We start from the raw sequence: 24,854 nt of genomic DNA on the forward strand, positions 1-24,854 counted from the left end.
TGTTTTTAGATCATAAAATAAATTAATATTAATCTAGCTCCTAGGCACTTAGATTGGCTTTGTAAATTATTGGTTGACTCATACTCAGTAAAGTCATCCATTTTATGCCAGAGGCTTTATTAGCAGTACAGAGGCATGAAGAACTGGGAAACAAAAGAATCCATGGATAGATAGTGTGCTGGGTGTTGCAGATCTCCTCAATCTTCCAACTGTTTGTATATGTTTCTTTTCCCTAACAGTAATCTATGTATATCAAAATGAGCCACTTAATCCCTTTTGAAAATCAAAGCTGCAGGAATTGAAAAAAAATTATTACAATGATAATTCCTCTTTTTAATAAAAAGGTGAGAGACATAGTTTTTCCCATAACACTACCAGGTCCCTTTTTCTCCTCTTGTATTTTCCAAACACTGAGAAATGATCCCTGCACTCAATTCAGGGGGGGCAGATAGCATGCTGATATCCGTAGTACTGTAAATGTACAGAATATCCTGTATATCATGAATAAGATCAGTACAACTTCATTTCCATAAGTAAAGATTCAAATGGCTGATTCCCCATCTGAGTCAGACATCATTGTGTCTTGTTATTTTTATGGCAACCCAGCATTTCATTTAATTACATAAGATATTTTATAGTGCTCATTTACTCACTGGGCATTAATCCTTATGATGTCCACCTATGACAAAATAAAATCCCAAACCAAAACAATAGTGATAACTACCACCAAAACCAAACAAACTAAACAAAGCCCATCATACACACTTTTGCCAGTACCAAACATTCACTATGAACTACTGCCCATAATGCTTAGTGTTTAATGCTTATTTCAAAACAATTTAAACTGAACCATGAATCACAGCTTTCCTTACAAATATATGGAAACAAAATAGATCATCAGAGGTACATTCAAAGTGTCACTATACCCCTCTCCTAAGGCTTCTTGTCCATCTTCCCCACCTAGTTTCAACATAAAACCTAGAATAATAGTTAACAGTATCAATAAAGCTGCCGAGGAAACAAGTACTTGAAGACTTTTTCACAAAACCAATCATTCCCCAAATAAATTTTTATTTTGAAAAGAATACAACATAGTCATAGAAATTTAAATAGGGACACATTTAGCAATACTCATGAGTCAAATTATATTACAAGTGAGGTCGCCGTCTGTGTCTGATTATTCCCATGAATGGAAAGATAAAGTTGCAGCTAAACCAAAGGCAGATATCTAAAAACACCATAACTTATTTATATGCTTTCATTTCATACTTGTTCCTAAATATTTAGATGGGAATCGATGCAAATTCACATGAGATAAAGAAATATGCTGCCCAGATAATAAAAATTCTTTTTACTTCTCTTACTGTATCACAGATAGCGTCACCAGTGATTTCTGTACAAAGGAGCACCACATGGCAAGCTCTTTCCTTCCTGATGTAAACACAGCATAAGGCTTTTGGCATTGCGGTTCGTAACTCCCCCAGGTTGAGGAAAATAGCAGTGACAATTTAAGAGTTTTCTACATAGAGCTGATTTCATCAGGAAAAAAAAGGTGTTATATATGTTCTTCTCAAGACTTTTATGTTTTAGTGAGGAAAATTCAATATACAATTAGTGAAAGTAACTTGTATATGATGGAAAAATTGTTTGTGATTCTCTAAAAAAAACAAAACAAAAAAATCTAGAGGTAAACAAGAATGAAAGGCCTCAGACACACACCTGGACCCTCTCACAGCATAGGGTTTTTGAGGTAATTCAGTGCTAACCCCAAGATTATTCAACAAAACCAGAGCCATTCCTAGATCAGGGGAAGAATTCCAAAGCACCCAAAACAGCCAATTAACCATCTTCAAAGGATAAGGACCCGAAGATAAAAAACAAACAAACAAACAAACAAACAAACAAAAAACAGAACAAAAACCAAAAAACAGCGTAGACTGCTAGGAGAGCAAATTGAAGAGAGAATTAGGCCCAATGAAGTCAAAGGAAATTTTTGCTTTTTCAATAGTAGAGGGCAATATAAGATGATGAATTAGGGAACTTCGATCTGGTTGCCAAGTTGCCTGACCTCAGGCAAAACAATCAATTTCTTTGAAGAATAATGTCCTCATCTCTAAAATAGGTACACTGAGATCCACCAGCTTTGTTCAGAGGCTTCAGAGAGATGAAAACCAAAGACAACAATGTACTTGAGATCCCTTTGGAACGATAAGGAACTATTCTTAGTAAATGGAGATTCAGGGGCTTTTTTTTTTTTTTTTTTTTTTTTAACATATTAAGGATAAAAGCCAATTTCAGGTAAAATTAGTAAATCTTCTATTTTTTGACCTAGGACAGATTTCTATGCAACAGTAGTTGCTGTGAGTCTGTATCATTTTTTTGATAAGCAGAAATGGGAAATTTTTGATTGGCTTATAAATTTCTCTCATAATACAATGTTATTGTAGTATAATATACTACATAGAGATTTTATTTAATAAACCAGGAAGGGTCATCAGCCACACTTAAAAAGGAAACACTGAATAAACATAACTCTACCTCAGCTCCAAACTTCTGACACATTATTACAAAGACCCAGAAACACATAATTTGTCCTATTAGTCATTAGAGGTTATTAGTCACTAGGAACGGAAGTTCATACAGATTAGGTCCTGGGCAGAACGTTTCAATGTATACATATTTCATTAAGTTTGTGACTCACTTCAGCATTGCACATCTCAGTGGGGCAGTAACTGTTAATAAGGCCAGTTCAACAACCACTTTCCTCTTGCTTAAGCAGACTCAAAAGCAGTTACAGATACACCGTTTCATTATAACATAAAAATAGTAAGCCTTGGGCTATCGCACATGGCTTTTCAAATGTCAGTATCTAACTTGGATAAAATAAGGGAAAAAGAAATAGAGGGAGCTGATTTGTGTTGTAACCTGTTCTTATGTTGGGCATGCTCCCAGCTGCAATATTTTAAAATTACAAGTAAGCAAGTAAAACAGAAGGCTTTGTATGTGAAAGTGGAAAATGATCCAGAAGTCTTCTATTCAAAAACAAGTTAATTTTTTCTTCCGAATAACTCACCAGAAAGAAATGGGCACTTAGGAATTCTAGGGCTTCTTCTGAATGATATTCAGAAAAAAATACATAAAAATAAAAAACAGAGTAAGAACAGCACATTATTTAAAAATAAGACTTCCTTTACAAATGGTTGCCCTGTCTTTAAGGATGTGTGCCATATAAAATGGGCACGTGTGTCTCTATAACTCATCATGTTTATATGTAAATTCTCTGGCAGATATAAATCCATCTTTGTCTTCATCTTCTTTATCAAAAATATCCTCCACCAAAACATCATGATGACTTTCATTCACCACTGCACCATGCTTTTCAAATTCCTTCTTTAAATACACTTTAACCTACAAAATAATGGGTCTCATTAATAATTCTAATTTATAAGATACCCATATCAAGCCAGTTAATATCACAGAGTGGACTGGTAGTTCATTTGATTATGTATAACAATGACTAAACAATTACAATGTATTTGTAATGACAGTAAAATGTATTATTTCCCCTTAAAAACTGTTGCTATACTGCTACAGTAAAGACACAGAATATTGCTTAGAGACGAAGACAAGGCTTATATTATCTGAAAAACACCCAAAGAAAGCATACTATCTGTTCTTGATCTGAGTCTAAATAAAGCCAAGCATTTGAAAAACTGCAGTCTTTCACTCCATTGAATTATCCAGATCTCATTTTCTAACTAGGGCCAGAATCCCAGATATTTCTCTTAAAATGAGATTAAAGGATAGCATTTTTTAAACTTATTTAAATTAAAAAAAAATTTTTTTATTAAATCCAGTATAATTCACATAGTATAATGTTAGTTTCAGATGTACAATATAGTGAACAATTCAACAGCTCTATACATTACTCAGTGCTTATCATGATAAGTATACTCTTAATCCCCTTCACTTATTTCACCCATCCCCCACCTGCTTCCCAGCTCTTAATGGCATTTTTTAATTTAACTAAGTGTCTGGTAATAGTACATGCCATGGCCCTGGCTATGATCATGCCTCATGACCTTTCAATCTCAGACATTAAAGCAAAATCCAGCCTAATGAGTGCTTAGACCAAAATTTTCCACTCTCCTCCAGACATTTAAAGATATAAACAAAATACTGTTCTTACTTACCTACTAGATTCACCATAATGCAGTTCAACCTGCATTTTCATTTTTAATCAGAATCTCTATTACTCCTTCTGTTAGATCAATAATTTCAAATCCTTTCCCCCCTCCACCAATATGTAAATATATGACATACATTTATTTTTAAGATTAAGGAGGTTTAATGCAGTTGTAAAAAAAAAGGGGGGGGGGAGATAAAGCTATATGGATTAATGTAGAATATATCTGGGCAGCCTGGGTGGCTCAGGGGTTTAGCACTGCCTTCAGCCCAGGGCCTGATCCTGGGGACCTAGGATCGAGTCCCACATCAGGCTCCCTGCATGGAGCCTGCTCTCCCTCTGCCTGTGTCTCTGCATCTCTCTCTCTCTCTCTCTGTCTCTTATGAATAAATAAATTAAATATTTTTTTTAAATGTAGAATATATCTCTAGGATATACTGTATGAATAAAGCAAGATGCCAACTATTATGTATGTCCTGCTACTTTTTGTGTAAGAAAAGGGGAAATAGGAAAATGTATTCACATTTGCTTTTATTTGCATAAAGAAACACTGGAAAGATACATTAGAACCTAATAAAATGGGATGCAGGGGACATCTGGGTGGCTCAGCAGTAGAGCATCTGCCTTCACACTCAGGGCGTGATCCTGGAATCCCAGGATCAAGTCCCACATTGGGCTCCCTGCATGGAGCCTGCTTCTCCCTCTGCCTGTGTCTCTGCCTCTCTCTCTCTCTCTGTGTCTCTCATGAATAAATAAATAAAATCTTAAAAAAAAAAAAGGGGGTTGCGAAAGGGGGTAGATCACAGAGTAGGAGGAGATGCTGGTGGGAGAAAGACTTCTTAATAAACACCTTTTTTAATTGGATAGATTTTTTTTTAACCACATGAATGTGTTATATATAAAATATTTTTTTAAATGAAAGGTAATTAAAATTTATACTGGATAGAAAAAAAAGTCCAGACTAGTAATATTATGAGATGTTATGAATTTAGTAACTGTAGATCATGACCCTGTGAGCTCATAACAACTTCACTTATTTAAGACTTAATCATTTCCTGACCATTAGAATGAAATTGATCGAAACATAAAAAGGGACTTGACTTCTGACCAGCCAAGACACAACATAGAACATGGTCAAACAGAAAAACACAGAGTAGATGTCTACCTCCACTTGTCTTCCCATAGCAGCCATACTAAAGACAAGTATGTGTAAAAATCGCTGCAAAAGCCTAAATAAATTATAGAGACCTTCTTGCTTTCTTCTTACTCAAACATTAAGATGAGCTGGGAAAGATCTTCTGATCTAGAAAACTCAGCCTAGAGTCTCCTTTCCCCAGGTGTCAACCAGAACAAAACAACATGTGGGTTGTTTGCTGCTAACTGCTAGAAAATTACAAGTGCATTTAGCAGCCAGTATACAGTTTTAAACATAAACCATCAATATAAGCTATTTCTCAGAACATCTGTTTCTTATACAGCAACTCCAAAACGGGAATTGTGTTAGCAAAATGGATCTTTCAAAAATTCAGGGTGATGGCAAGATACAATGAATCTTAAGTATGGTGGGGAGAGGAGGGCAGGGGCAAAAGAAGGAATGATGGTTTTTAAGTCTCAATAAATTTCTCTCCAAAACAATGATTTCCTATTTTTTTAAAAAGCCAGTATTCAAAGCATCAGCATTTTCAGAAAACTTATAAATCATATTTTATCCAAATAAAAATAAGTTTTCTTTAAAAATACATTTTTAAAAAAGTGATGAGAAAGATGAGAAAGATCTTTTTTAAAAAGATGAGAAACAAAAAAAGGAATAAGAGGAAAGAAAGATCACCTCAGCTTTAGAGAGTTTCCAGTCATCGTTAAGATCCATTTCTTGGAATGACTCATGGGATCTCGGTCCATTTCGAATCTCCAGGAGATCAATGTTGAATATCAGTGTACTCTCTGGGGGAATTTTACCTGACATGAGGAGAGAGGAAGGTTAAGTTTCATTTAAACAATCCCAGAGTTTTGATGACAGAAAAGTTACGATATTGAACAAAATATTCTTTTAATTGAATTAAATGAAGAGCCTTCCTAACATTGTCATACTTAAATGACTTATAATTATATTTTACTCAAACGAATAGAATAGAGAAGGAATAATCCAAACCAGTAGATAAAAAGCAGTCTGTTTTTGGCTTTGCGATTACAAATAGTTTTGTGCACATGAACACACACATACATACAGATATGCCTAATGGCCTGGTATTAAATTTCAAATATTATTAAGATATTACATATTACATGTCAAGAATGACTTAAAGGGCTTTAGATAATTCAGAGTTAATTATAGTACAAATGATTTACTACCTTTGGCATCAGTAAAGTCCAGACCTAGGAATACATACAGTACTGCCATTTACCACTAGGAGGCAATATCTAGCTGGTTGAGATCTGGTGTCACACCAGCGGTATTAAAGCTTACCCCACCCTTTAAGCCTATTTCCTCATCTGTAAAAGGCAGAATCTGTTGGGAGGATGAAGGAAGATTAAGTCTGCAAAATATTTAGCATTATGCTTGATAGATAGTGAGCTCTCAGTATATGTTACTAGGATAGAATTACCTCACCAGCTTTAAAAACAATGTGGAAAAGTCCGACAATTTCAGAAAGTTAGGCAATACCCCCTGATATAGAACATGATGCCTATTTTGAAAAAATTTCATGAGACAGAAGTAATTAAAACAAATTTCTGAGAAGAGAGATTTAAAAAATCTTTAAAAATGAAAAGAGGTTTGTTCAAGTCCCAGGGACCTTAAAAAAAAAAAAAAAAACTTTCTGGGAAGTATGTTCACTTTTTTCAACTGGTTTCCTTATAATTATATTTAACACACAGGTCTGGGAACATGACAAATATTTCTTAGTTACCCCACCTCAAATCCCACATATTTCCATGAAAGCACATTTGTAAAATATTTAAAAGAACAAAACTTACACTGTGTGTCCAAGCTTACCATTCCAGATCTAGACAGAGAGAGGGCATGCACTAGAAGCGTCGACAAAACTGGTGTCTTTCCAAAGGAGGCATGCAAACATGGTACCAAAAGACTACAAAATTAGTATTATGTATATATTAGAACAGTTAGTTTCATGGCTCTCAGTTTAGAGGAAATGACTCAAATTTAGATCTTTACTTGTTATAAAGTAAAATTGAGTTATATACAATATAGAGAAAGAGTAATGGACTAATACTACATATATATTAAAGGTGAGACAATAAAGATACAGCAGGAAGGTAAAAGAATACATTTGAATATCAGAGAAACATTTTCTGGATACTTGATTTTCTTCTCTAAAGAAAGTATTAAAATAAGAATTGAGTTTGGTTAGTAAATCCCATTCTGTACATAAGATTTATACAGCAAGTTCCATTTTAGAATTTACAATGCTTCACATACAGCACTTACTTTCTAAACATTTTTTTTTTAATTTTATTTATTTATGATAGTCACAGAGAGAGAGAGAGAGAGAGAGAGAGGCAGAAACACAGGCAGAGGGAGAAGCAGGCTCCATGCACCGGGAGCCCGACGTGGGATTCGATCCCGGGTCTCCAGGATCACGCCCCGGGCCAAAGGCAGGCGCTAAACCGCTGCGCCACCCAGGGATCCCCTTAAAAGTTTTTTTAAATTTTAAAGATTTTATTTATTTATTCATAGAGACACGGAGAGAGAGAGAAGCAGAGGCACAGGCAGAGGGAGAAGCAGGCTCCACGCAGAGAGCCGGATATGGGACTCGATCCAGGGTCTCCAGGATCACACCCTGGGCTGCAGGCGCCGCTAAACCGCTGCGCCACTGGGGCTGCCCCAGCACTTACTTTCTTCTCAGGAAACTGCAGCCAGGATTCTCACTTTGTAAATAGCTAAGCTACCTAAGGATACTGTGAAGTCTAAGTTTCTAGAGCATCAGTGTGTTTCCCTGTCTGGTTCTAACGACTACTCAATAATTTTTTGTCAGGGGGCACCTGGGTGACTCAGCTAAGTGTCCCACATCTCACTCTTGGGTTTCAGCTCAGAACATGATCTCATGGGTCAGATCATGATCTCAGGAGTCCTAAGATCAAGTCTCTGGTCCGGCTCTGTGCTCAGCAGAGAATCTGCTTGAGAATCTCTCTCTCTCTGCCCCTGCCCCCCCCCCCCCACACTCTCTCTCTCTCTCAAATAAAGAAATCTTTAAAAAATAATAATTTTTTCATTATATAATACATGCCCATTGCAGAGAATTTGGAAAAGACAAAACCAGAAATAAAAATAATTCCCAGTCATCCATCATTATCATTCTTTATTATTTTCTTGTGATTCACTCTATATGTATATACACTTTAGCTTTATTTTCTTTTATATATAACACTATGTCATACACACTTGGATATAATTTTTTAATCTTTGAAATGCCATTTTTTAATAGCTGGGCCAGATTTTATTTAGCTAAACCCTTCTCATTATCCACTGAAGTTGGTGCCAATATTTTTGCTATTAGAAACAATGTAGTAATGGACATCCCTGTTCACAAATCTTTCTCCTGATACTGGATTATTCCCTTAGGTTAAATGAGAAAGGAATTATAGGACACATGCATATTTTACACAGGAAACATCATCAGGCCTCTTGTAAATAGCCCTTTGGAAAGCTGCATGGCTTCCCATTCAAACAGCAGGTATGCATGCCTGCTCTGGAACAAAGGAGCACAAACTCTCCGGGAATCAACTAGCCCATTTGCTTCTCTTTTATTAAACTCATTTCATGTCACTCTTTAGTTTTATAAATGAACTGTAAAAAAGTTCTAAAACAACTTTTTTTAAAAGATTTTATTTATTTGAGAGAGCATGAAAGAGAGAGAGAGAGACTGAGATCACAAGCAGTGGGGACGGTAGAAGGAGAAGCAGGCTTCCCACTGAGCAGGGAACCAAATGCAGGGCTAGATCCCAGGACCCTGGGAACAAGACTTGAGCCCAAGGCAGCTGTTTAACTTACTGAGCCACTCAGGTGCCCTAAAACAACTTTTAAACAAGGGTGAAAACAACCTCCAAAAAAAACTTTGTTGTAGAAAACTTCAGTTGTGAGTCACTGGCAGCCCACATCTAACCCTCATTTAATGCCTTAATCTATATTTTACACATTCAACTCATCAAAACCTTTATGTTGAATAATCTTTTCTTTTTGCATTGTGAAAATAAATTGATGAGTTTCAGCTGGGGGTGATGAAAAGTTCTAGAGGTGGATAGTGGTGATGTTTGTATAACAATATGAATGTTCATAATGTTACTGAACTATACACTTAAAAAGTGGTTAAAATAGTACACATCATATTATGGGTATTGTGCCACAATTAAAAAAATTTTTTTTTTAAAAACCCATTATTTTGGTTAATATGGTAGTTAGTTGTTAATGATAGAGGTCAAGGTTCCAGAACTGTTTATGATTAGCTCAGTTGTCCATGAAGATATAACAGCTTTAATTTGACCATTTCAAATGATAAGACACAATCATACTTCCTAAAAAAATATACATCTCTACTTAACTTTTAAGGAAAAAAAAAATCCCACATAGTAGTTACTCTAATTTCAGTCTCCTAAATCCAGAGAACTCCAACGCTATAGTAAAAATGTAGAATTGTTTATTACCTTTTCCTTCTTTTCCATAGCCCAGGGCAGGAGGAATGATGAGCTTTCTCTTCTCTCCTACACACATTCCCTTCAAGCCCTGGTCCCAACCTTTGAGAGCCTCCAGGATGCCCAAGGTAAACCAAATGGGCTGACCATTGTTATGTTTGTGACTATAATAGAAAGAAAACACATTAGAACTTTCTAATAACTTTTTTTTATTACTATGGTGCATTCTTTTCCCCATCCATAAGTGGTTAAATTTGAACGTTAACAAAAACAGCTACATACATACGCACAAAACCAAGTCAATTTTGTAATTCACTGTCCATATTTCTTGATGCAAATTTCACACAATTGACTCAGGTAAAGAAAGTGAGAGGGAATAATAATTAAAACAGTTAATAACTATTTGTGATTTATCGTGTACCAGCTATTACCCTAAATGCTTTGCCCCTTTTAACTCTGACAATGAGCTGAATATCATGATTTCCTCATTGTACAGAGGAGGAAACTCAGGTTAAGTGTGCCAGTATCTGATCTAACTCCAAAGTTCAAGGTCTTAACCACAATGATGCTGTCCCAGGAATATCATAAGGGGGCAGAAGAGGGGAAAAAATAATGGAAAATAGGTGAGTTTGGGAAGGAAGATGAGAAGCTAAGGAAAATTCACTGCCAACCTTTGTGAGTCCATACCCATATGGACTTTGGAGTCAAGAGCATAGCACCTTCAAGCCTATCCACAAACTCTCCCAATACACTGCCTGGTGATGGCTCTGATAGGTGGAAAAGGCTGCTCTTCAACCCTGAACCCCACCTAGGCAGTGGCCACAGGCATCTTCTGTGAGGCTATGCAAGGAAGCCTGGAGGAGTGGCCTCTCAAGGACTGAGGGAGAAGGAAATAGCCAAAGTATCCTGGCTCATGTGCTGGAGAGAGGCCAGCCTAAGAAATCCAGCTGGCTGAGCTACTAGGGGACTTGAAGGCTGAGTAGTGCCTGAGCCCTGAATAGCTCCCTTTCAGGGCAATACGGAAAGTGTTCTCAGGGACAACTTATAGGTGAGAATGAGATATCACTGTACTAGATTAGTTACTAAATCCAGGTAAAGATCATTACTTCTCCTTTTCCTTAATTTCCCCCCATGACTAAAGAAACAAACTGCTGACTGTACAACATTTGGGAAGGCTAGAAAAGAATAAAGAAGGAAGAAAACAATCTGCCACCCAGTGCTGACTACAGTTTTGGCACATTTCTTGTCACAGCTAAAAGACTTAAGGTACGTACCACACAGGCTATCGTTCTAGAAATTGCAAACATGCTTTACGATGGACCATTTGATGGTAATTCTTCACAATATTCAGGGTTAGTAGTTCCTAACCATCTACACTGAGGCTACATGACAACAGTTCCCTCATCAGGTACTAGAACATTAATAGCGAACTTCCAAATAATGTCTTACAGCTACCACCAAAGTCCACATACCATAGGTTTTTCCGTTCTGAGACATGAAAGAAATCAGGCTGTGTCTAATAGAGACTGGACTAAAAATAAAGATGTGATTGAAAATTTTAAATGCAAGTCTTAATACTGGTTAATGTGGCCCTGGCCTTGTCAATAAGGAGATAAAGCTGTTGAAAATTCTATGGCAAGCCACTGTTTTTGTGAAGTTTTGCAAGGGCTAACAGAGTTCAGAGAAGGGTGCCATTCACTTCTCCAAAGCCTCAGGACAGACCAGGTCTGAATGCCCAATGAAGGCAGGTCATCAAACCAGGTCTAGGAGGGGCCACAAAGCTTCACTACTTTGGTTCATGCCGGTTCTCTCTACCTGGAATGTCCTCTCTGCCCCCATTCTCCACTGAGAAGGAACCCTCCACCCATCTTTCAAGGCCCATCTCAGTTATGATCTCTGGGAAGTCTTTCTCTTTCTCCACCTCTTGGAGCATAAATAATTCCAGACCCCACTGTACTTTGTGAACACTTTGAACGTTCTGCACTACATGGCATGAGTTATTGACTTGTCTTCTTCCTCTCTGTAGATGATGTACAGCTGGAGGCCAAGAATCCATCACCTCTGCATCCTCAAGTCCTGACTTGTGGCCGTCCAACACGGGTTTGTTAGATGAGCAGAGAAATGAATGGACAGGGATGAAGGAGTCAAAGTTTTTTAATCTTCCTAGTATCAAGCACAGAGCATAACACAAAAGAAATGCTCAATAAATACTGTTGGAACGGAATAAAGGGAATCAATGCCTAATTCGAAATCTGTACACTTGTAAAACTTTTCCATGTTGCAATTTCTTTGCTTATAGAACAGAAATAATGATAGTGTAACCACCTGAAAATCCTTCACTGTAGGTATTGGATTAATCTTCCATAACCACACCCACACCCATCAATGAAGTCTTTGAATTTCTAGAAAGAAACAAATAATGAAACAAATCATGGTACCTGTGCCTTGACCAAAATGTCATCTGTAAGAACAAAGATTAAACAGATCAATGGACCAGCATTAGCATATCCTTTTTTTTAAAAGATTTTATTTATTTATTCATGAGAGAGAGAGAGAGAGGCAGAGACATAGGCAGAGGGAGAAGCAGGCTCCATGCAGTAAGCCTGATGTGGGATTTGATCCTGGGTCTCCAGGATCATGCCCTTAACCACTGAGCCACCCAGGAATCCCGCATTAGCATATCCTACAAGCAAATAAATGATTGTGTATCCTTCTCATGATGCCCGCTGTGAAAAGTCTTAAGTAAATTTCACCTACGCCAAATGAAAAATGGAATCGAGTTATTTTCCCTCGGGATTGTTGTTTGAAAAATAAGAATTCCTTTAAGTCTTTTTCTCTGTGTATTGCCTAACTCTAAACCTAGATAATTCTGCAGTCTTTCAAAGATTCTAGTTCTGATTTTTATAATAATTTTTTTTAAATTAACCCTTTATCCCTTACCACGTTTCCAGTAAGAACTTCAAAGGCCCTGTTACATAAGATTGTCGTTAAACAATTTCCTTTTCCAAAGAAGGAAATAGCATATTTCAGTTTTTTGAAAGAGAGGTAAAATCTGGTATAGGCTAGCTTTCCTGCCCGAGAGCTGGCATCGGTGGGTGGGTTGTTCACTGTTTTTACCTCCAGGGTATAATTACTTACGTGGAGTGAAATAAGGAGCCATCCTTTTCTAAGTAGCCTTCGTAGTGGACCAACATCAAGTCCCCCCCTTTGGTCTTGCGATGGCAGATGAAAGGCTTCTGGAGCACCTCGATCTTCACTTCTGGTTCAGGGATCAGAGCGCCACTCAAAGAAGTGACCAACAGCGTCAGCACCGCGTTCCCCAGGAAAAGCCTCATCTTGCTGCAAAAGGAAAGAAGTTCCTACAAAAACAGAGAAAGGGCCCCCGGCCTCATGGAGCTAAGGACGTAGCTGGAGGCTTAAGGACAGCGGCCTCGGGCACGTTCATGACTCCCCGTTCCTAGCAGACGTGGCACATTTACTACTACAACTTTCCCACGCCTTGCAAACCCACCTCTAAAGAGTTAAACTCCCAAACCGGGGTCTGACTGGCTCCCGGAGCTGGGCCGCCGCGGAAGGGCGGCTTCCCATTGGCTGGCGGTGCTGTCCGCTGGAGCCGCGCAAGCCAATGATGCTGCAACAATGACAGCGGGGCGGAGCCGGGGCCGGTCCGGCTGCGACCCCCCCCCCCCCCGGGGAGTGGTCCTAGAGCCCGTCGGGTTGAGAGAAAGCCGCGGCCTCGGACTTTGCGAGACTGGGGGGGTGCGGGGAGGCGCGGACCTAACCGGAACCCCCACCCCCACCCCCTCGGCGGATTCACAGCCGTAAAATTAGGCGGGCTCAGCTGGCTGGGAAGAGTCCCCGACCCGGGGGAAAGGGTTTCCGGAAAGACTCGTTTACTCTCACCCGTGCTGAGAGACCACCCCCCCGCCCCCCCAGAATCCCGCAATCCTGCTGCTGCGGTGATCTGACTTGCTGTAAAAAGGATAAAGGCTTGAAAAAAAGTTCCGTAAATTTGGCAGAGCGCGTTCCGGTGCGTAAGCCCCACAGCACCGGTGAGGTCGGCTCTTTAATCCCATTTAAATGATAAATATATCTGGGCTTGGAGAGGTTAAGTGTCCCGCTTAAAGTTCAGCCTCAAAGCAATTGAGCTCCGCCTCCAAACCAGGTCCTCTGATCCATTCTGCAACACCGCGTAACGTTAGGTCGGCTAATAATTTATCACTTGGGGGTGACCGGAGTGTAGGGGGTCAGGGGTAGCTCCCAGCGTGGATGAGGACGGGCGGGCCTCCACTTTAAAAAAGAAAAAAGAAACCGTAATCACCGGTTGTGAGCTACATTGGCTCATCTTAGCTTAAAATTATTGGCTTTGCAGTTTTCGCCTAATTTCAAAAGCAAAGCGTGTTCACTGTCGTCGATGTGGAAGAAACTAGAAAGCACGAAGATAGTTTTTTTCCGGTTAAAATGCAGGAGTTGAATTAAATATGAGTTTCAGACACACAACGAATCCATTGTTCTGTATTTTATTTGCTAAATTTGGCGATCTTATGCCAGAGAAAAAGGGGGTGGGGTGGGGAAGATGGTCTATAGAGCCATCATCTACAAATAATCACCTTAAGGTTTTGGGGCATGCTTCTGTGACGTTTGCCTAAAACAATTTGGATCAGTTGGCACGGCTTGTTTCGTAACCAGCTCTTTCTGCACTTAATCTGGTGTTAATGTCTTCCCTGGTCAAATATCCTCAGCCCAGTACTTTAATTTGCTTAGGAATCCCCCGGAGAATCGTGTTAAAATGCAAATTTCGACACAGGAGGCCTTGGGGTGAGACCTTGGAATTTCGACGAGCTCCTCGGTGATGCCAATGCAGCAGTCCGCGGATCACACCTCCCGGAGCGAGGCCTGAGAGTGTAGACATGTTCACTAGGTGCACAGTATCGTATCGTGAGATTCCCATGAGCTCCATAGGTTCTATTGGTGACCGCCTCGATTTTGTGGGATCAATTAGCCTTCTTTTTTTTTTTTTTTTTTGAAAGATTTTATTTATTCATGAGAGAGACAGAGAGAGAGAGGCAGGCTCCATGCAGGGAGCCCGATGCGGGACTCGATCTCGGGACTCGATCCCATGACTCGATCCCGGGATTCGATCCCAGGATTCGATCTCGGGACTCCGGGATCACGCCCCGGGCCGAAGGCAGGCGCTAACCCGCTGAGCCACCCAGGGATCCCCTCAATTAGCCTTTCAATAAGAACTGGACCTGGGGACTGGAACGCAGGAGGCACCCTAAGGGGTCTCCTTGACACTCACCCCCACCCCACCCCCAGACATCGAGAGGTGGGTTCTTTCCAATCGACAGTACCACGAGCAGTCAGGACCGTGTCCCGCACTGGTCCCAGACAGCTCTCCCTCCTTCCCGTAGACCCAAGCCAGCCTCCCAAGACTCAATTTCCCTGCCATCCCCTCCGTCTACGTCAGCCCCGCCGCCGCCGCCGCCGCCGCCGCCGCCGCCGCGGTTGCTGCCAAGCCCCGGAGTGGATTTCGGGAACGTGCGCGCGAACGCCGCACTGGGCATGCGCAAGGCAGCCCCGGGCCCGGCCGGTCGAGGACCCAGGTAGCTCGCGGTCGCGCGGCCGGCGACCCGCCGCCTCGCTAGCGGCGGCGAGGAGGGTGCAGCCGCCGCCCCCCACGCCCCCACCAGCGCCTTGGCCTCCTCGCGCACCGAGCGCCGGCCCCGCCGCTCGGGGCCCCGCCGGCCGCGTGCTCACGTGCCGAGGCAGCCGCAGTGACCCCGCCCCCGGGCCGAGGATGTGAGGCTGGCTGGCCCGGCGTCCCCGCGGCGGGTGCGGGCGGTCCGGGCGGCTCGGCCGCGCCGGGCGATGGCCCTGCTGCCGGCGCTCCTCGCGTGCTGGGGCTCGGGGCAGTGAGGGGCCCGGCGGGCGAGGGCAGGCGGCCCGGCGCCATGGAGGGGGTGCTGTACAAGTGGACCAACTATCTGAGCGGTGAGTGGGGGCGCCGGGCGCCGCGGCCTTTGTTTGCGCGGCCGGACGGCGGCGTCGGGGTCGGGGTCGCGGTCGCGGTCCCTCCTGGGGCGGGAGGGGCCTGCCCGGCCGGGAATATCCCCCCCGAGCTGTCCTCACAGAACCGTGTCACCCGTGCTGCGCGCGTCGGGGGCTGGGCGAGGGCCGGAGCCGCCGCCTCACGGGGGAGGCCGGGCCCCCCGCGGTGGGGCCCTCTGGGGGTGCGCCCAGCGCCGGCGGAGGAGCGGGTCTCACCTGGCCAGCAGGTAGGGCGGAAGGCTTCAGGTGAGTGCCCGACGGGAGCTGGAGGTCCAGAGGTGAGACGTCCTTTCTTCCACACAGAGTTCCCGGTGCGGACACTTTTCCTTTTGTCACCTTCGGAGCCCTCCGTGCGCGGGCCGACGTCTCGGGAGTTGCGTCTCCACAGTCTTCAAAGCTCCAGAGTCCGTGCACGGTGTTTGCGTTTCTCAACGGAGCATCCTTTTTTGTTTCACGGGCTCGGAAATTACCGTAACAGAATGAAACCGTAGCAACTGTTTTGGTTGCGCTGCGGAGCCAGAATGGCTTAAAAAAAAAAAAAAAAAATAGTACCCCGCCCCCTTTCCAAGGTGTGGAAGTACTTTATTTCATATCTTGGAAGGTCCTAACTTATCCTCCAACTGGGAATAGGATTCAGAACGAGCTTTTTTTTTTTTTTTTTTTTTTTTTCATTTGTGCAACCAGTATGTTAGTAAGAAGTAAGAAGCCGTCTGCTTACTGGAAATTGTGTTAGGCACCTTTTGGGAACTTTATTGTAGAAAATGAGGTGGGCACTTTTATTTTATTTTATTTTTAAATAATTTTTTACTTATTTATGATAGTCACACAGAGAGAGAGAGAGAGAGAGAGAGAGAGAGAGGCAGAGACACAGGCAGAGGGAGAAGCAGGCTCCATGCACCGGGAGCCCGACGTGGGATTCGATCCGGGGTCTCCAGGATCGCGCCCTGGGCCAAAGGCAGGCGCTAAACCGCTGCGCCACCCAGGGATCCCGAGGTGGGCACTTTTAATAGCGTATTTGAAACCGGAAGTATTCCCAGGATCGCTTACAGTGACAGAGCTAAACTGTCCCATCCTTTCACTGATAGAACAGTTTTTTAAAGGTTGCAGTGTGGTGACGACGGATGTGTCTGGGAGGATCAGTTGGTATAGTGACTTTGATGAGGTTACATGGCACAGCCAAAAATGCACCTACCTGTTGGGTGTACCCAGGATCTCTTCCTTATGCAAACTGTGGTGAGAAGTGAGTTCTTATTAGTAGAGACTGAGGGAGGAGAAGTGTTTTTAGAAGATCTGGCCTTTGCTTTTGAGCACTTTCTTTGAAGCCAAATGATGAAATTAGATGTGGATAACTTGTGACTGGGCTTTGGTGAATGTCCAATGCTGGTTAACACTCTACTAAACCAAAAGAAACATGCATGATGGGGTCATTTTCCTTTGAGATCTCTCTGAGCCTTGATATGTATGGATCTTATGTCGTTGAGTAAAATTTAGTTCCTGGTCTCTCACCCCTTTCTTTGCATCACACATGCTTTTTAACTTTTTTCTTTCATCCTGAATGCTGGTCCTTCTTTTCTTCCATCTCCTCCCCACCATTTCTTTTCTTTCTTTTTTTTTTTTTTTTTTTTTTTTTTTTGTAGATTTTATTTATTCATGACACAGAGAGAGAGAGAGAGGCAGAGACACAGAAACAGAGGGAGAAGCAGGCTCTAAGCAGGAAGCCCGATGTGGGACTCCATCCTGGGACTCCAGGATCATACCCTGGGCCAAAGGCATGCGCTAAACCGCTGAGCCACCCAGGGAACCCCTGATTCACCTTTTTTTTATTCCTCTCTTTCTTCTTAATATAGAAATATTAGTCTCTGGGTACAGTCCCTGTTTCCTGTTGTGAAATGCCTTTTTCCCCCCTGACTCTTTTTATGTACCCTTCAATAAAATAAAACTTCTCTAGAAGGATCTTTTGGAATCTTTATCCTGTGATGCCTGTACCATCTGTCCTGTTGGAAAAGAGTCGTCTTTTTTCTGCCCCAAGTGAGAGAAGTTAGTTCTGCAAATGTGCCAGGGTGGAAGCCCTAAAAAAAAGGGGGGCTGGAGCCATTGCCAGAGGCAGCTGTCCTCTTATCATGCTGCTGCTTCCCTTGGACCCACGCGCCTCCTCATTGTGGGCATACTGTTCATGGAAGCCTGTCACACTACTGGGTACTTTTCCTGAATATACTTAAAATTATGTTTCAGTACATTGTCTTTCATCAGGAGATAAATTTAAACAGTATAGCCTATGAAGAACAAATGCATTCTTGTTTCTTCTATCTTCCTATGTAAGTTAGTCTCCCAGAAGAGTATAGTGTGACTATTAATGACACGCTTTGGTGAAGACATTACTGCTTTTTCTTTTCTGAAGCTTGTGTTTTTTGTTTGTTTGTTTTTGTTTTTTTTTATTTATTCACGAGAGATACAGAGAGAGGCAGAGACACAGGCAGAAGGAGAAGCAGGCTCCATGTAGGGAGCCCGATGTGAGACTCAATCCCAGGACTCTGGAATCACACCTTGGGCCTAAGGCAGGCGCTAAAGCACCGAGCCACCCAGAGATCCCCTGTATTTTTTTTTTTTTTTGAAGCTTGTTTTTAAAAGTAATATTTTTTCTTGGGATTTTGCATGTAGTAATTTTAAAATACATAAAATTCCAGTTTTTGTTCATGCTGAATTTTTCTCTAAATCATACCTGTTTGTGTAATTTTGTCATACCCACTGCTTGATATGGGAAGCCTTTGGCAAATGTGAGTGGAGAAGTTAGAAAATCAGTTTATTAGCTGGTCCTCGGGTCAATTGGAGGATATTGTTAATTTCACTCACCACCTACTGTGTCCTAGGCACTTTCTCAGGCACAGGGCAAGGGACACGAAACAGAGTAAGACAGACACAGTCCCAGCCTTCTTTGAGTGAGCTTATAGTCTGGTGGGGGAGAAAGACATCATGGAATAAGTACTTAGAAGCATGTTCCAAGCATGTGTGGTCTGGGGGAAGGTGAAGGAGAGAAAATAGCTTGGGTCATTGGGGAAGGCTTCTCTAAAGAAGAGATTTCAGCAGAGCCTAAAGGATAAATAGAAGCTAACTAGTTAGCAAGGTCAAGGCAGAGCTGCAGTTGGAGGTTGCTGAGAAGAATTTATAGCTACAGAGAATGTCAGTATGAAGACCCAAAGCAGGATAGACAGGTGAGTAAGAAAAGGAAAGAAGACCCACGTGGCTGCAGAGTTGAGAGCAAAGTTAATAAGGCTCCATCCACCAGGGCTACAGGGGGTGGATAGGAAGCTTGAAAGGCTCCTTCAGGGCATCTTACGCTGGGGTAAACACGGTGCAGTGGTGGGAGTGGGTGAGAGAGAAATGATGAGATTGTTTAAAAGCTTACTTTGGTTGCGTTTACTGTATTTTGCTAAATACTGTTATTTATTTTGTGAATTTCTTTGCCTCTTGAATAAACTGGTAGGGTCAGTTACTGAAAGTTGAAAACATCATCAAACCCTGAGAATAGTATCTAAATTGCTTGCATGAGTGTGGTGCCAAAATACAGAAATAGAAGCAGTTCTTTTTCTAATACATTAGGTATTATACTCAGGTACCATCTGCTCCTTAAAAGGAAAGTGGAAGAAAAAAAAAGTAAAAGAGAGCTCATGTGTATTTTCTTCCAACAGCCCTGAGCCATCCTACTTTTTAAGCATCTGATTTAGGGTCAAATCCTCTCTTCAGGTATTTGATTAAACCTGGAATGCAAAGGAAATGGATCAAACATTTCACAAACACCTGTATAGTGTGAGACACAGAGCTAAGCATTGTAGGTTTGTTATTTGTATCTTTCAAGCCCTAAAACTTGCTCAAGGAATACTTTACATACACACTTGTAAATTAGTGCTCTGTAGTAGAATCCTAGTTGAGGAGTCAGTTGATACCAGCTCTATCACTGCCAGCTTCAGAGTCGCTTTACCATTCTGAGCTTAGCATCTTCCTCCATAAAAATGATGAGATTTACCAGTTAATAATTATAAAAATAGTAAAAAACTTAATAATGTTCCAGGCACTATTCTAAACATTCTATATGGATTAAGTCATTTAATCTTCACAGCAGTTTTAAGAAGCAGTTGCCTTTATTCCCATATTCCAGATGAAGATCTTGAGACACAGAAAGGTAAAGAAACTGGCCCAAGGTCATATAGTAAGTGGTTTCAGAGTCATTGCTCCATTACATAATACTTTGAAAGGTCCTTCCTGCTTGATCATTATATAATTCTAGCTGATTCATAATGCACCTATATTTAAAGTATGTTGACCTAGAATAGCAGACTCTATTTGGGGGTAGGAGGAAGGGAAGAGTTCAGGAGTGAGGAAGACTTTGCTCAGTATTGTGCATGTGTTTTGTCACAAGAAAATTTTCTGAACTGTGCTGTGAGCTTTCTGTTTTGCAGTTTTAGGTCCCTTTCCTGCTCTCTCAGCAAATGGGAGGTCTGCTGCCCAGAGCTCTATCCAGCTGCAGGCTTCAGGGGCCCAACCAGCAGGTTAGGGCACAAGCACATTGCAGTACTGCATTCCAGAAATAACACAAGCTTGCATCATGCTGACCAGATGGTTGTCTGAGAAAGTACCATAATTTTGCTTTCTACACCCCAACTCAGGTGAAGGAAGGTGACTCCTGCCCATATATGTTTGTGCTATATAAACAGTGCCAAGAGGACATCTGGAATGTGAGTGATCAGAGCAAGATTCTCATGGTCTCATAACCCTGGTCAACATTTTTTGTTGTTGCTTTAGCCTCTTTATTGAGATAAATATTCACTTATCATAAGTTTCACTCATTTAAAGTATACTAGTTAGTAGTTGTTAGTGTATTTATAGAGTGTAACCATAACTACAATTTTAAAACATTTGCATTATCCCCTAAAGAAACCAGTTAGCAATCTTTTCCACCCCACCCCCTCTTGCCCTTGACAACCACTAATCTTATGTCTGTGTAAACTTGTCTATTCTAGACATTTCATATGAAAGGAATCCTACATTATGTGGTCTTTCTGTGACTGGCTTATTTTATCTAGTATAATGTTTTTTGGGTTCATGGATATATAACATACCTCAGTACTTCATTTCTTTTTATTACAAATAATACTCCACTGTACAGATATATCATATTTTGTTTATCCATTCATCAATTGGAAATTTGAGTTGCTTTATTTTTTTGGTTTTATGAGTAACAGTGCTGTGAATATTTGTGGCAGGTTTTTGTGTGGACATGTTTTTATTTCTCTTGAATATAAACCTAGGAGTGTAATTGCTGGATCACATGGTAATTCTCTTGAACAGTTTGGGGGAACAAACTTTTTTCCAAACTGGCTGCACTATTTTACATTCGTATCAGTAATGAAAAAAATGTTCTTATTTCTCCACATTTTCACCAACACTTATTATTATGTCTTTTTTATTATATCCATTCCAGTGAGTGTTAAGTGGTATCTCATTGTGGTTTTGAATTCTATTTTTTTTTTCTTTTTTTTTTTTTTTAAGATTTTATTTATTTATTCATGAGAATACACAGAGAGGAGAGGGAGAGAGACACAGGCAGAGGGAGAAGCAGGCTCCACGCAGGGAGCCTGACGTGGGACTCGATCCCGCCGCTCCAGGATCACACCCTAGACCAAAGGCAGAGGCCAAACAGCTGAGCCAACCGGGGATTCCCCGAGTTCTATTTTTCTAATGACTAATGATGTTGATCATCTTTTCATGTGCTTATGAGCCATTTATAGATATTCTTTAAAGAAATATGTATTTACAGCCTTTGCCCACTTGTTGATGGAGTTATTTTTTCATTATAGAATTGTAAGAGTTCTTTATTCTGGATGCAGGTTCTTTATTAAATATATAATTTGCAAATATTTTTTCCTATTCTGTAAATTGCCTTTTACGTTCTTAATGGTATCATTTGCAGCACAAGTGTTTTTAATTTTGATACCTAGTTTATAAATTTTTTTCTTTTATTACTGTCATAATACTGTTTGTTTTCCTGTCATATCTTACTAAACTATCGTCTAACTTAACCCAAAGTCACAAAGATTTACTCCTGTTTTTTTCCCAAATTTTTATAGCTTGAGCTGTTACATTTAGGTCTGTGGTCCATTTTGAATTAATTTTTGTGTATGATATGAGTTAAGAGTCACCTTTATTCTTCCTTATTCTCTGTGGTATCCAGTGTTCAGCTCTTTATTCATGATTTCAGTGACAAAACCATGGGCTAGTATATTTGAATGTTTTAAATCCAAAGAGATGAAGTCAGAAAGCCCTGAGTTCAGAGTTCTGCTCTGCTACTTAATAGTGCTGATGCCTTGAGCAGGTTACTTAATCTCCCTGAGCCTCAGTTTTAAGATGACAGCAAGAATAATAGCCATACTAGGTTTATTATAAGGATGAAATGGATAACATATATGAACCTGCCTGGTACATAGTTCATTTACTGTTAGGTTAGTTGGATAGCTGCTTTGATTAACAGTACCAGAAAATTTCAGTTTATTTTGTCTGTGCAAACTATGGCTCCTCATGGCTGTTGAGAGTATATGTATCCTGAATTCTTTAAATCCTCCTTTTGGAAATTAGAGTGGTATAATTTATAAAGGAAGATATTCAAATGAACCATCAGAATCTTGAAATAGGCTCTGTCATCTTATGAGTCATTTTTTTTTTTAAGATTTTATTTACTCATGAGAGATACATAGAGAGAGAGAGAGAGAGAGAGAGAGAGAGACAGGCAAAGGGAGAAGGAGGTTCCATGCAGGGATCCTGATGTGGGACTCAATCCCTGGCCTACAGGACCAGGCCCTGGGCTGCAGGCGGTGCTAAACCACTGCACCACCGGGGCTGCCCTGACAGTCATTCTTTTGAATGAATGCTGATTACAGATCATGTAATTCTGTGTACTACTTACCTTTGCTTCTAGCAAAAATTAATAATTTGTTAAGGAACATAAAGATGTTAACCATTGCCTCAGTGGCACTCCATCAAAAGCAGCACCAGTCTTTCCATTGATTCTGATCTGTGTGTGATGTGGTTGGAGATCTTAGGAGTGACTGTGGAGTCTTAGGTCATTGAAGTGGTCTGTAGACTGAAGAGGCCTGGGGACCATTTTTTTCAGACTGTACTCTGTGTTTAATCTTTGCCATTTCCTGTTACCATTACTTTCATCTTGCTTAGAATTGAGCAAAAGCCAATTAAGTTACATTAGGAATAGATTTGAGACAGATAAGAAAACAGGCAACAGAGCTTTGTTGGACACAAGACAGATGAATGAGACAACAGGAAGGGTAAGTCCAAAAAAATACTATGATGCTTGAGGATTTCTCTCCCTGGATCCATTTTCAAGTTGGCTCATGGAGTGTGTGACAGTACCAGGAGAGATGGAAAAATGCAAAACTTAAAGTTAGCCAAAGAGAGGGCTGAGCTTTCTCAGTATTCTTATTACATCAAGGAAGCAAAATCTCATTTGCTTGAGGATCTACTCCATGTCCTTTAGATAGAATTGTTCCTGTACAATCCAAAACAAGGATGGCTCTCTCTTGATTTTTAAATACCAGAGGAATGGTTTCAGCAATCTACTTTTTAATGCAGTTTAATAGCCCCCAGTCATCGTTCATTCACTGAGTATGAATGAAACACTGAGTATCAGCTTCTTACTGGACCCTGTGTGGGTGTTAGAGATACTGTTTTGAGTAAGACGTGATCCTGTTCTCAAGTAGATCATAGTCTAGTGGATATCCTTAACTATGAAAAAATACCCTTCTAAGTTCATGATTTTGACCCTTATTAAGCCTTTATGTGGTTATTTCAAGGTTGTGGTTTGACAAGATTTAAAAGAACCACATTGCATATAGCTGATCCATAGGTGTAGTTAGCTGTTACCTGTCACCCTCCGGTGTCTTTATTAGAATTTTAAAGGCAAATTTTAAAGCCTATCCCTGATAGGCTAAAATGTTAAAGTCTTTGGTCATCCAGGTTGACATCACAGATATCCTTCTGTTTTTCTGCCTCTACCGGCCAATATACACAACCTGGGTGGAGACCAGCCCCTTCATCTGAGGCCTGTGTAAGCAGAGAGTAATGATATAGAGAAGAAAATTAGAACATATCCGAGCAAACAGGCATACTTTTGTCAAGAAAAAATGTAGGAATTCTAGAAGGAAGGGAGTGGGGGGGAAGGAAAGAAAGGAAGTGGAAGGGCAGGTAGAATTGACCTGAACAGAAGGGGCAAGTAAGAGAACAGAAGTGAGTAAACCAGTAGAACTAAAAGGGAGAGTGCTGTCCTGAGACCAGAAGGAAGTACTGGGGTGTTGTTGGATTAATCCAAGTCAAGCCTGAGAGTTTTTAATTGTTAGGGAGTCCCTTGGAGTTTCTGAATAGGAAGGAAAAACAGGTAAAAACAGTACATAAGGAAGATCCAGCTGGCTAAAACATGTTAAGGGAGGAGGAAAAGCTGAAATAATAGGGACAAAATGATGATGGCAGAGGAAAAGGGAAGCAGCATCCTCCATTTCACAGATGAATAAACCAAGGTTCTTAAGTAATTAACTTAGAATCACACAGCATGGAGTGCCTGTGGCATAGTCATTTGATCCAACTCTTGGTTTCAGCTCAGGTCTGATCTCAGGGTTGTGAGATCAAGCCCTGTGTCAGGCTCCTCGCTCAGCAAGGAGTCTACTTGTGTTTCTCTCTCTCTCTCTCTCTCTCTCTCTCTCTCAAATAAATAAGTAAACCTTGAAAATAAAAAAAGAATCGCACAGCAAATAGGTATTGAGCCAGGTCTCCCTGACTTCATGTCCTTCCCATGATTTTATAGTGTGCCTCAGCATGGGCACGGTGTAATGTTGAAGCCAAGAGTAAAAATGAGGAGAAGACTAAGTGACTGATGTGCAGGGATAGAGCAGCAGGGGCCCTCAGGTTAGGAACT

General features: G+C 41.0%; 2 protein-coding genes across 4 annotated transcripts in view; one reads left to right on the forward strand and one right to left on the reverse strand.

Annotated features, from left to right (window-relative positions):
• Positions 1–1,051: 1,051 nt before the first annotated feature.
• On the reverse strand, positions 1,052–16,411 carry FKBP14 (FKBP prolyl isomerase 14). Of its 2 annotated transcripts, XM_025993082.2 has the most exons (5): positions 16,100–16,411; positions 12,971–13,171; positions 9,845–9,996; positions 6,015–6,142; positions 2,439–3,408 (listed from the first exon to the last, which is right to left on the reverse strand). In XM_025993082.2, exons 2-5 carry the CDS (start codon positions 13,165–13,167, stop codon positions 3,250–3,252), a joined length of 636 nt encoding a protein of 211 aa, XP_025848867.1. In that variant the 5' UTR covers positions 13,168–13,171; positions 16,100–16,411; the 3' UTR covers positions 2,439–3,249. The 2 variants fall into 2 exon arrangements, with proteins under 2 accessions (XP_025848866.1, XP_025848867.1); XM_025993081.2 differs by lacking the exon at positions 16,100–16,411 and having other exon boundaries at positions 1,052–3,408; positions 12,971–13,927.
• Positions 15,421–24,854, forward strand: part of PLEKHA8 (pleckstrin homology domain containing A8) — a 59,357-nt gene continuing 49,923 nt past the window's right edge. Inside the window, exon 1 of one of the 2 annotated variants that reach the window (XM_025993079.2) lies at positions 15,421–15,826. In XM_025993079.2, the coding sequence (XP_025848864.1) occupies positions 15,787–15,826 (40 nt within the window). In that variant the 5' untranslated portion in view covers positions 15,421–15,786. The remainder of the gene's footprint in view (positions 15,827–24,854) is intronic. The other variant, XM_025993080.2, reaches the window with a different exon arrangement.

Source organism: Vulpes vulpes, chromosome 7 (genome assembly GCF_048418805.1).
Source record: "Vulpes vulpes isolate BD-2025 chromosome 7, VulVul3, whole genome shotgun sequence".
NCBI classification, from domain to species: Eukaryota; Metazoa; Chordata; class Mammalia; order Carnivora; family Canidae; genus Vulpes; species Vulpes vulpes.

Bases quoted from the DNA above. Each gene is read 5' to 3' on its own strand.
- FKBP14 (XM_025993081.2), bottom strand. From the start codon at position 13,167: ATGAGGCTTTTCCTGGGGAACGCGGTGCTGACGCTGTTGGTCACTTCT. The intron at 6,143-9,844 runs GTAATAAACAAT...TCCTCATGTCAG, and splicing joins CTATGGAAAAGAAGGAAAAG to GTAAAATTCCCCCAGAGAGT. The intron at 3,409-6,014 runs GTGATCTTTCTT...ATTATTTTGTAG, and splicing joins GGAAACTCTCTAAAGCTGAG to GTTAAAGTGTATTTAAAGAA.